Here is a 13,382-nt window from a genome sequence, read left to right on the forward strand (position 1 = left end):
ACCAAAATGCAGACACACTGTTCGCTGATGAAGCTATGCTGGCATCTCACACTGAAATCGACTTGAAACAGTTTGTAGATCAGATCTCTGGGCTGCAAGGAGTTTGGACTGCATCAGTGTTAGGAAGACCAACATTTTGGGCTCGGATATAAAGAATCTACCTTCCATCAACATCAACAACTGGATCTCTGGAGGTTGTTGGCAGCTTCAAATGCCTTAGATCAACAATTAGTGGTAAGCTGTCCTTTGATGTTGAAATCAGTACCAGGATTGCCAAGGCTGCAGCTGTCATATCAGAGTTGACAGGTTAAGTGTGGATCAATAGCAAACTAACTGTGTTCTCAGCACCCTCCCTTACAGTCGTGTGGCATGGATAACTTACACAAGCCAAGAAAAGCGGCTAAACAGCTTCAACCTTCACTGCCTTAGATGAATATTGGGAACCTCCCGGCAAGACAGATTGGCGAATACAGAAGTACACTGGGGTGCAGGGATCGCCAGTATGTTTTCTGTCTTGAGCCAGTGGCAACTCTGGGTCATGTGAGCCAAATGAATGACAGCCACATCACCTAACACATGCTCCATACTACTGGCACAAGACCAACAGGTTGCCATGTCTGTGATACAAGGAAGTGAGACATCAAGTTCACTGGGAGTGGAGACTATGCATGGGAAGTCTTTGCTGCTGACCTGAGTGCCTGGAGGTAAGCAGTGAGGAAAGGCGTGGAAGAATCACAGAGCCAAAGAAATGACCAGATGGTGAAAAAAGAGCCCGTAGGAAGAAAATAAAATCAGTCAATGCTGCTGACTTGTGCCAGCTGCAAAAGGAACTACCACTCGGCCACTACAGCAATAACAGGTGATGTTTAATACAGAAGTGTGTACACACACTATGCACAGGCCACCATCTCCCGAGATGGACGAATGCCTAACTCACTAACAGAAACAACTGTGTTTGTATTCTCCAAACACTTTGTTGAATAGATGTAATGAACCATGCATATCACAGAGTTAAAAACATTTTACCCAATGAACCGTAGGTGCAGGCAAATTATTACGACGTGTTGCTTCATAAGAACTTTAGCATTGAATCATAGAATCCTACAGTGCAGAATGTGGCCATTCGGCCCATCCAGTCTGCACTGACCACAATCCCATCCAGGCCCTATCCCCATAACACCATGTATTTATCCTAACTAGTCCCCCTGACACTAAGGGGTAACTTAGAATTGTCAATTCACCTAACCCGCACATCTTTGGACTGTGGGGGGAAACCGGAGAACCCGGAGGAAACCCACACAGACACGGGGAGGACGTGCAGACTCCGCACAGACAGTGACCCAAGCCGGGAATTGAATCCAGGTCCCAGGTCCACATATAGCTAACTATAGCTCATACATTCATGCTGCTATATGTATTTATGCTAAGCTCTGATGACAAACTTTCAAAGTAACACTCCACGAATGCTCCAGTTAGAAATGACTGTTTTCTATACTGTCTGCAAAGTCCCAGGATTAGTCCGAAAGCTACAACTCATTGCCTGAATCCTATTGTACTTTCAGCCAAATGTCGCAGTTTATTGGGTTCAAACCTGAAATATGAAAGATTAAACTGTGGTGACTCTCCTTGAAAGTTGCAGGAAATTATAACTGAGGTGAGGTGCAAACATGTTGCCCGGGATTTTATACCTGCGGCAAATGGCAAGCAACATGGGTGCAAAATCCTGCAAAAGGCCAAAACCGAGAATCTCGCTGGCAAGATTTCAGGAGGCGATTATCGCCAACCCCTCCCATTGACATAACAAGGTTCCTGCCCAGGAAGATTGGAAACCTCATTTAAATATATTTCCATTTAATTAGTGGGCTTCCCTGCCGTATGGTCCCCCACATTGGGATCTCACCCCTTACTGATGTGAAAAATATGCATGTTGGGAGGGTGGGGCTGCCTGTATGCGTGAGGTGGGATCTTTAACAATGGCGCCCCACCCTGTGGCTTTTTCAGGCCCCACTTCGCCAGCATGGTGGCATGGGACACGCTTCTTGGGTTTTTTTCTCTACTGGACATTATGGCAAGAAAAGCTGACTGTGCAGCAAAGTGCTCTTCTTGACTGAGCCAGCACTTAGAAGGAAAAAGGAAAATTCCACCAGTTATCTCTAATTTATTACACATTTTGAAGTAAAATACATGGCAGTGACATCAACAGGAGTTATAGCTCTATAATTCAATATCCTTCAATTGCTTGATTGAAATCGAGTCCCATATGATCTGTCTATACATGACATGGAGCTGCGCTCATCAGTTACTTCCAGTCAGTTGCATACTCAAGGCAAAGATATCAGTTGGCCTTAAGTGGACTAAACCAAGCTGCTGTATACACACTTAAATATGTATAATTTACTTCGGACAACAGATAACAACATGGAATTGTACTGGGACCTATATTGGTTCAAGGCATGGAACAATGGTAATGGTAAGAACAAAGAGAACAAAGAACAGTACAGCACAGGAAACAGGCCCTTCGGCCCTCTAAGCCTGTGCCACTCCTTGGTCCAACTAGACCCATCGTTTGTATCCCTCCATTCCCAGGCTGCTCATGTGACTATCCAGGTAAGTCTTAAACGATGTCAGCGTGCCTGCCTCCACCACCCTACTTGGCAGCGCATTCCAGGCCCCCACCACCCTCTGTGTAAAAAACGTCCCTCTGATGTCTGAGTTATACTTCGCCCCTCTCACCTTGAGCCCGTGACCCCTCGTGATCGTCACCTCCGACCTGGGAAAAAGCTTCCCACTGTTCACCCTATCTATACCCTTCATAATCTTGTATACCTCTATTAGATTTCCCCTCATTCTCCGTCTTTCCAAGGAGAACAACCCCAGTCTACCCAATCTCTCCTCATAGCTAAGACCCTCCATACCAGGCAACATCCTGGTAAACCTTCTCTGCACTCTCTCCAATGCCTCCACGTCCTTCTGGTAGTGCGGCGGCCAGAACTGGACGCAGTACTCCAAATGTGGCCTAACCAGCGTTCTATACAGCTGCATCATCAGACTCCAGCTTTTATACTCTATACCCCGTCCTATAAAGGCAAGCATGCCATATGCCTTCTTCACCACCTTCTCCACCTGTGTTGCCACCTTCAAGGATTTGTGGACTTGCACACCTAGGTCCCTCTGTGTTTCTATACTGATGACTCTGCCATTTATTGTATAACTCCTCCCTACATTATTTCTTCCAAAATGCATCACTTCGCATTTATCCGGATTAAATTCCATCTGCCACCTCTCCGCCCAATTTTCCAGCCTATCTATATCCTGCTGTATTGCCCGACAATGCTCTTCGCTATCCGCAATTCCAGCCATCTTTGTGTCATCCGCAAACTTGCTGATTACACCAGTTACACCTTCTTCCAAATCATTTATATATATCACAAATAGCAGAGGTCCCAGTACAGAGCCCTGCGGAACACCACTGGTCACAGACCTCCAGCCGGAAAAAGACCCTTCGACCACTACCCTCTGTCTCCTATGGCCAAGCCAGTTCTCCACCCATCGAGCCACTTCTCCTTGTATCCCATGAGCCTTAACCTTCTTAACCAACCTGCCATGTGGGACTTTGTCAAATGCCTTACTGAAATCCATATAGACGACATCCACGGCCCTTCCTTCATCAACCGTTTTTGTCACTTCCTCAAAAAACTCCACCAAATTTGTAAGGCACGACCTCCCTCTTACAAAACCATGCTGTCTGTCACTAATGAGATCGTTCCGTTCTAAATGCACATACATCCTGTCTCTAAGAATCCTCTCCAACAACTTCCCTACCACGGACGTCAAGCTCACCGGCCTATAATTTCCTGGGTTATCCCTGCTACCCTTCTTAAACAACGGGACCACATTCGCTATCCTCCAATCCTCAGGGACCTCACCCGTGTCCAAAGAAGCGACAAAGATTTCCGTCAGAGGCCCAGCAATTTCACCTCTCGTCTCCCTGAGCAGTCGAGGATAGATGCCATCAGGCCCTGGGGCTTTGTCAGTTTTAATGTTCCCTAAAAAACCTAACACTTCCTCTCTTGTAATGGAGATTTTCTCTAACGGGTCAACACCTCCCTCCGAGACACTCCCGGTTAACACGCCCCTCTCCTTCGTGAATACCGATGCAAAGTATTCATTTAGGATCTCCCCTATTCCCTTGGGTTCTAAGCATAATTCCCCTCCTTTGTCCCTGAGAGGTCCGATTTTCTCCCTGACAACTCTTTTGTTCCTAACGTATGAATAGAATGCCTTAGGATTCTCCTTAATCCTGCCTGCCAAGAACATCTCGTGCCCTCTTTTTGCCCTTCTAACTCCCCGTTTGAGATCTTTCCTACTCTCTCTGTATTCCTCCAGAGCTCCATCTGTTTTCAGTTGCCTGGACTTAACGTACGCCTCCCTTTTCATTTTAATCAGATCCTCAATTTCCCTGGTTATCCACGGCTCTCGAATCCTACCTTTCCTATCTTTCCTTTTTACAGGCACATGCCTATCCTGCAGCCTTATCAATAATGGTAATGGTACGATATTAGTGGTATTACACAAGGAACTCAATGGAAGCAGGGCTTTACTGGTTTAGGAAGTGACTGGTGACAAAGGTAGGTGATCCAATAGGAAGCCAGTGACAGAAAAGTTCATAGGTGGATTGGTGACACAGGAATTGCAACATAACAGGTCAGAAAAATAATTTTTGTGAAAGATAAAAGAAGCATATGTTCAGAGGCTTGGAATTCTGCAGTAACACCTGACTCTTCAAAGCCTGTCCACTACCTACAAACTACAAGTCTGGAATGTGATGGAATACTCTTCACCTGCTCCAACAACACTTATGAAACTTTACACCATCCAGGACAAAGCAACCTACTTGATTTGCACCCTATCCACCAGCATATCACACCCTCCACATATAACCACTGACTCAAGAACAGCTTTTTCCCTGCTGCCATCAGACTTTTGAATGGTCCTATCAAATATTAAGCTGATCTTTCTCTTCATCCTATCGGTAACTGCAACATTATATTCTGCACTTCCTCCTTTCCTTCTCCCCTATGTATTCTATGAACGGTATGTTTTGTCTGTATAGCTTGTATCTGCGTGGGTTTCCTTCGGGTGCTCCGGTTTCCTCCCACAGTCTGAAAGATGTGCTGGTTAGGTGCATTGACCTGAAAAGGTGCTGGAGTTTGGCAATTAGGGGAATTTCACAGTAACTTCATTGCAGTGTTGATGTAAGCCTTACTTGTAACTAATGAATAAACTTTTAACTTTGCAAGAAACAATACTTTTCATTGCATTCCAATATATGTGACAATAATAAATCAATTAATGAAACACAGTGTGGAACATAAAAAAAGATGCACTGTAGTAACTCAGCACAGCTCCTTCGACAACACCTTTCAAACACGTGACCTCTACCACCTAGAAGAACAAGGGCAACAGACGCCTGGGAACACCACCACCTGCAAGAACCCCTCCAAGTCACTCACCATCCTGACTTAGAACCATATTGCTGTTCCTTTGCTGCCGCTCAGTCAAAATAATAGAACCTCATTCCTACAAGTACTACAGGTGGACCAATACTAGATGGACTGCAGCAGTTCAAAATGGCAGCTCACCATCACCTTCACAAAGGCAATTAGGAATGAGCAACAAGATGAGCAGGGACAGTGGCATAAATGGCTTTCTATTCTGTATGATTTGGAGGTATTTTGTTAGTATAGAGAAGAAAATGTCTTGCACCATTTCCACATTCTTTTCCCACCCAAAACGGACCCTGGGGACTTATATTCCCAACCACCACCCCAAGTCCCAAATGTTGGACTATGATTAAAATAGTGACACAGTGTGAACCTTGGGTTCAATCCTATAATGTTGTGGAATAGGAAGGAAAAGGCAAGCTTCCCATTTGGTGTAACAGGTGATTTGAGCTGTATTCTGTTAGTAGAAAGATCCACTTCATTTCATTTCCTTGGACTCTCTGACATTCTTCTAAGGGTAAGATCCCACTTACACTCTTTTACATGAATAAAAGAGGCAATTACAAACTCAAAAAAACTGTTGCAGCTGAGCTACAATTACTGAAGCAATAGTCATTGTAATATGCCTTTGAGGGATAGCAGCATGCCGTCATTTTAAGGGAAGTGTGTCATGTGATCCAGAAAGGGGGCTTTTGTAATATGCCTGAGGCTGGATCACATGACATAATTCCCTTAAAGTGATGACATGCTGCTACCATTTAAAGTGTATTACAACAATAATATCAGTCATATTATTGCACATTTCCTTGTCAGTAAACCATGTAATGTGATTGCAGGACATTTTTTTGTAAAATGATAATAGCCCTTTGTGACAGTCTTCAAAGAACAAAGAACAAAGAACAGTACAGCACAGCAAACAGGCCCTTCGGCCCTCCAAGCCTGTGCCGCTCCTTGGTCCAACTAGACCAATCGTTTGTATCCCTCCATTCCCAGGCTGCTCATGTGACTAGGCTGTTCAACTGCGATGTGCTTGAGGTTTGTACAACCAAATCCATTAAATTATTAAATCTAACTAATCCAATAGTATAAATCCAGATAATCTATGAGATGGCAGTTGGAAATAATAATTTTGTTTTAAATTGCCACATTTATGGATCAATTTACTACTAATAGTGATAACAATTATAATCGGTAAATATATCTGCTATTTAGCCAATGCTGTGAAAGCCCAGTTTGAATTCTTAAGGCCCACCTCTTAATTAATTTTGGTGATGCGTAAAACCATTATGAATTCTTAAAGGCCATTTCATTGTTGAATTAATTTTGTCAAATGAAGCCTGCGACTTTAATTAATCTTGACAATCTACAAGACCGCTTGGAATTCATTAACCCCAGTGTCTTCAATTCATTCTGCTGATATGTAAGAATATTTTGAATTCTTCAAGTTCACCTACTTATTTAATTAATTTTGACAAGCTTCTTCACGACTTACTTAAATGCCATTTCTGACTTCAATCAATTTATTTGCTTGAGCTCCCACCAATTCTGGGTAAGACCACTTTAACTTCATCAGTCTCTCCTCCTTTATTTCATTAATTTATCTGAAATCAATCTTTATTTAATGAATTTAGTAATTGATGGCTGTGTGTCCTGTTTTATTGGAAAGATTTACTCTGATCCTCATTCAGTGAAAGACTGTTTTATCTGCTCCATTTCTAGTTGTATTTACTTAATTAATTTGTTACCATTTCCTCTTATTCTCTGCAAGTAATTTCTAATTCCTGCAGCCTAACTGCTTAATTAATTAATTACTTTGTGATCTCCACATTTCAATTTATTTAATTAAATGTACCTGAATCTTCATTAAAGCTACTTTAATTCAGAAAGCTTGCCTGCTGATATAAATAATTAATACAGAAAATAAGGAGACCACTCAATTACTGTTCTCCCAGAATAATGGGAAAACTTCCAAATTATGTTCTTTATAGATATGGGCAGTGTGCAACAAATTCCAGAGGTGAAGAGACAGATGTATTGTCACAGTTGATTAAAGGTGAGAAAATGATCCAAAAGATTAGGCTGGGAGAATTACCACAGAGTACTCTGGATTTTTCACTATAACATCAGTGAAAACATTGGAGAAGCAAATTTCTTTAACCAGTTGCACTGTTTCTCCAGAAATTCAAATGATTTTCCATTGAAGTTGCAGCTTAAATTGAGACAATGCCCACAAAAATTCAGGTTTAGGTGAATTATAAGGCGAATCAAAGATACAGGTGGATTGAATGATGAGTTGGTGGTTGCCTTTCAGTATAGCAAAAGACTAGACATTGAATCTTCAGTGTTCCTGGTGGCAATATTCATGTACCAGGAGCACATATCAAGGACTCAGAAACATCTGCTTGAGATAGTCACCATTAAAATACAAGAATAAACTTGAATTCTTATACTTTGGGCACTGTGAAATGTGAAATTTATCCTCATATGTTGTGACATCAGAAGCAAAATGAACGGTGGTCAGATTTTTTTCCCTCTTGCACTTGGAGTAAAATATTATATGGGTTGAACAGGTACAGGAAAATCAAATGAAATGTTATGGTCATATGATCTTTCACAGCCAATCTGCCTCCACTTGCTCCTCCCATATTCAAAATCAAGAGAGGAAAATTAGCTTCATCTTTACAATTTTGCTCGAAATACTTGCTTCCATCCTGCTTACTCTGTTGGAACCTCTAAGATTTATGATTTCAGCATGGATAAAGTTAAGATTTGATACCTTCCATTTGCTTGTTAAAAATGTTCATATTTGAAAAGCAACAGATACAGCAAAAGAAATCAATGAAGTAAAATAAAATCTTTATGTAACATCCTTCATGACACTGAGATATTTAAAGTGCTTTACAGCCAGTTGGATGTTGTAATAGTCACTAAATGAACTATGTTGTCAGATTGAAAAACATCAAATATCCAATCTGATGCCCCAAATGGGAAGCTGTATTGTAGAAGAAGCAAAGAATATTTTTGCACAATTGTGACCAAATGCAAGAGAGTTTCAACAAGCACAATGGAAGCCAAAGGTTTGTGCATCTTCTTTGAGTTAGAAGTTGCAGAAGTAAGTACAAGAGTGTAATAGCGAGTTTAAATGAGATGAAAGCTGGGTTTCATTAAGAGTAGGTGAGGCTGTGATATGGGTGCATGCTGCATGCAATTTGGTTGCAATTACAACACTGACCACACTTCAAAAGTTCTTCAGTGTAAAGCATTTTGGGATATCCTCAGGTTGGGAAAGGTGGTATATAATTGCAAGTTCCTTTATTCTTCTTACATGGTGTTGTTGAGGAGGGAGGCACATACTCTTGAGGATTAAAATATTAACTTGAACTCACTCTTAGGTAGTTATATATATTTAACTATTTAGCTTATTTATGAGAACATTTGGTGAAATTTCTTGAAAAACAAGATTAGAATTTCACAGCTAAATTAATTTCTACTGAATCATACAACAGCGGATTAATTAAAATAGGTATAATATTTGAAATACTTGTATTTAGCTGTGGCACACCATGCTGGATGTTTTAATATTCACAAAGTGAATTATGTTGTTGTTGTTGTTGGATTGAAAAGCATCAATTATCCAGTCTGGTGACCCAAGTGGGAAGCTGCACACAAATGGAGCAGAGGTAACACTATCCTTCTGACCAATGGTCCCTTTGTGTGTGGCTTTATTCTTCAACAATAAAATGGGAAAATTTACCTTTTGGCGTTAATAATGGATACATGGGGAGTGAGATTACATTATAGTTATCTAGTGGCAAGGTTCTGATAGCAACAGCAAAATTCAAATGATGTAAAATTGTACTCGATTTGCAGTGATTAAATTATTTAAAAAATCACTCTGTGGTATCTACATACATATGTATATACAAAAATTGATGGGCAGCAAAATTCCCTGTGGTCCCTCCAATCTATTTCACAGAACTGTGATGGTGTGGATATATAAAGGAATGCGCTGCCTGAAAGTGTGGTGGAGCAGATTCAGTACTAATTGCACATATACTTGAAAGGGAAAAAAAATTGCAGGGCTATGAGACAAAGAGTAGGGAAGTGGGACTATTGGATAGCTCTCAGAGTTGGCACAGGCACGAGGGGCTGAATGGCCTCCTTCTGTGCTCAATTACATCAATGATGACAGACTGGATGCACAAGTCACTATTTTTATAAGATGCTGTGATGTACCTAAAATACTGCTTATGTTTCGTGACATCACCTTGGTAGCATTATCACTTTATTTTGCAGCTGGTTACTAGGATTCACTGTTTTCAGGAAATATCGTACAAGTCTCAGTTACAGGAAAAAAAAGACAATATGCTGAGAAGGTACATATATTATAGCCTGGCAGTTAAATCACCCATGACACTACTAAATGTCACATAAATGGACAGATTAATCATGAAGAAGATTTGTCCATTTTAGTCTAATTTTATACTATTCTCAACGTGAACAATCATTCTTCAAACCTTCATTTGCTGCTTCTTTAGAAGCCGCCGATATACATGCAGTCACAGCCTCATATGAAGCACTCAGTCGCGTATTGGGGTCCCGCTTTGGTTTAGGAGGAGGTTGTTTCCGTGGTGACTGCAGGCCATTGCTATCATCCATACTGAATACTGAGTGAAGGGAGGGTGATCTGATGGATGATCCAATCACAGAATGTGCCAACCCATCGACAAAGGTAGGTGCCGGCACCGAACTCGAGTGAAACTGCTTCGTTGTTCGGCAGCCCGAAAGACTGTCTTCATTGACCTTTCCACTCCCGTTGCCAGATCTGAAATTAAAATGACGTCCAGATGCTGAATTAGAACAATGAACCTGTTCATGCAAACGTAATGCCAGCTTTTCACACAAGCAAGCAACCAACACCCCCACTGTGAAGTGAGGGTGGAAGCACTACTCCTGTCAAACAAAAAATCCACAGAAAGCTGGCTGTCTTCTCCTGTTCATTTCTGCTCTGTGCAAATTAAAACATTCTACCTCTATTGCTATATATGAGACTTTAGATTATGATTCAAAATGAAACACACGTTTCTGAATGATTTATTATCCTGTTTTGCAATGGGAGCTAAGATTCCCCCAATGTCATCTATTTTGCTGTTCGCAATTAGGAAAATAGATGACAGCAAGCAGTCCCGCCAATACCGCGGTTGCTGCAGACGCTGCATGCCTGCCTGAAACAGGCTGCTGGGATGGCACAAAATGGTTAACTCTTTCACTGGAGCAAACCATTATTTAAAGCAACTGGCTTTCCAAGCACCCGTGTGTTAAACAGAACCTGTTCACTGGGTTTGTGTGCAATGCATCAGTTGTCAGAACTGTACCCCTTCAAGTAATTTGATAAATTGAACCACTAAGTCCAGAAACTTTCAGCACACTGGGGTGGCTCAATTTTACTACAATATTTAATTAGTATTTTTCATCTCTTGGAATAGCTCCCACCATTCATATTTGTAACATACGAAACTAATTATGTGGCTCATTGAAATCATTTTAACCTTACTTTATATGTTCTAAAAATCTTGGCTTCTTGCAAATCCAGCAATCATTCCTCACAAAGACTGCAATATCGGAGGTCCATGCTTACCGTTTTGTGGCCTGTTCGTCTCTGTGTCGTGCCTCTAACTTTTCCCTCAGATAAACTGCATTAAGTTCATTCCGAATCCTGTCATTTTCCCGTGCAATGTCAGATGCATTTTGAATGACCAAGGAATCATATGCTTTCAGTCCCATGTCTTCCGCAGACTGCAAAAAGCTTTCAATGGAGTCGACCTCTTGCTGTTTAATGTTCATCCTTTGCAGCAGTCGCTGGCGGGCTAAAAACTCTCTGACAACTACAGTTATGGAACAGAATTATGGATCCGCAGTTCACACAATAAAATGTACTAGTCAATAATGCAGAAGGAAGCACAATGCTACTAACTGGTGAACAGATAACAAAAATTATAGTCAATTAATAGCCCTGAGAATTTCAAGAACATTTTAGCTTCTTTTAAAGTTTATTTATTAGTCACAAGTAAGGCTTACATTAACACTGCAATGAAGTTACTGAAATTCTCCTAGTTGCCACAGTCCGGCACCTGTTTGGGTCAATGCACCTAACCAGCACCAGAAACGGAAGCACCCAGAGGAAATCCACGCAGACACGGGGAGAACATGCAAACTCCACACGGACAGCGACCCAAGCTGGGAATCGAACTCAGGTCCCTGGCGCTGTGAAGAAGCAGTGCTAGCCACCGTGCTGCTGTGCCGCTTGTACTGGAATCATTTGCGTTAGCCTGTTCATTAATTTCTGAACTATTATAATTAAATTAATTGGATCATAATATATATGAATTAAAGCATTGTTTTACTTGGTTTGAAAATTTTAAATGACAAAATGAAAGCATACATTGATAGAGAAAGTAAAAGATAAATTGAACAATGTAATTTTAATGTTTTATTACCTTTCTGACATATGATAATTTTCTTCTGCAAATGAAGACATTGCTCATTGAGGTGATCTGTTTGCCAATGCTTCATAAACACTTCACTCTGGCTCATCTGAATAAAAACAATGGGAATTTTAATAACCAGGAACTTCTGATTGAATGAAAGTAATTCATAATGGATTCCACTGTGCAGTGTGATGTGTTCAAAAGGACTTAAGCTACAAAGTGTCCAAATCAAAGTTTAGCTAAAGCTTAATATCTCATTAATTAGTCCGATAATTTGCATTGCTTTAGCTACAGCCAGATTAACAATTCTTGGTATTCTAGGGATCAAAGCCATTTGGGTCATTCCACATAAGAACTTCCCATTCAGAGCATTAAGAGAGAATGTTGCCTAGCCTGAAGGTAAGAGTCTTAAAGACATGACTTTGTTCATTTAGAATTTGTGGTTTTCTATTTGACATTACCTCTATCACAGATTGTAATCCGAATACCTACATTCTCAATTTAACCTGTTTTCAGCCAGAACACTTAGGAGTAACATATTTCATTTAAAGTGATATAATAAAAAATGATGTCCCACGAAACACCAACTAAATTATAATTCATGAGAAACATTACTTGCGTGCAGCGTCCCAGGAAAGAGAGGACGATAGTCAGGAACAAAAATAATAAATCTAGTTTACTGCAGAATAGTATCAAATCTCATGAAAATGGGGCGGGCAGGTAATTTGCCAATAACAGTTGCCCCTTGCCTGAGATATTTTCGGAACCAAGAGAAGAACGCATATCATGGGACATGCAACTTGCAAACTGTAACTCCACATTTTCATGCATACCAAGTGTCTCAGATCTTTCTTTGTGAACACGTTGTACCTGTCTTGGTTGCTAAGACTCAGTGACTAAACATAGTGTCATCATTCAACTCTCATGTAATTGACCCCTGATTTAACCAGGTCCTGATCCAAGGATCTTGTTATTAATGGGTGCAGTACATGGGCAGGGCTGCAGGGATTTTGGAGAGGACATGTCCAGCTTCCTGCATGTATTGGGTGGAGTTTTAACTCCACAATGCGTATCCTTTGTCCTTGACTGACATGTCTGGCTTCAGATTCGGCTAGGAGGATTCTGGAACAGGTCCCAGGACTATATTGGTCTGATTTGCAATCCTGGGGTGGGGTGGGGGATCCAAGCTCAAGGGCCCCGATGCTGGGGATCTGATCCCCCACCATGGGGATAAGTATCCGACCCGGCAGGAGGAGTGATCCTGGATCAAAAGCGAAGCTGTCTTTGCCAGTCTGAGCTCCATTCTGGGGAGGCGTGATTTGGACTGAGGTGGGGTTGGACTTGCCAATCATTGAGCCCTGGTCAGGATGGGGAGAACTGTATGATCTTG

The 13,382-nt window shown here is 41.3% G+C and overlaps 1 protein-coding gene across 2 annotated transcripts in view; it reads right to left on the reverse strand.

Moving 5' to 3' along the window:
* The window catches only part of myo16 (myosin XVI), a 427,463-nt gene that overhangs the window by 29,776 nt on the left and 384,305 nt on the right, over window positions 1-13,382 (reverse strand). For both annotated transcript variants that reach the window (XM_078221662.1, XM_078221663.1), the window contains exons 26-28: window positions 12,002-12,098; window positions 11,143-11,389; window positions 10,022-10,329 (exon numbers count right to left, since the gene is read on the reverse strand). In XM_078221662.1, coding sequence (XP_078077788.1) covers window positions 10,022-10,329; window positions 11,143-11,389; window positions 12,002-12,098 — 652 coding nt within the window. The remainder of the gene's footprint in view (window positions 1-10,021; window positions 10,330-11,142; window positions 11,390-12,001; window positions 12,099-13,382) is intronic.

This window comes from Mustelus asterias, chromosome 10 (genome assembly GCF_964213995.1).
Source record: "Mustelus asterias chromosome 10, sMusAst1.hap1.1, whole genome shotgun sequence".
NCBI classification, from domain to species: Eukaryota; Metazoa; Chordata; class Chondrichthyes; order Carcharhiniformes; family Triakidae; genus Mustelus; species Mustelus asterias.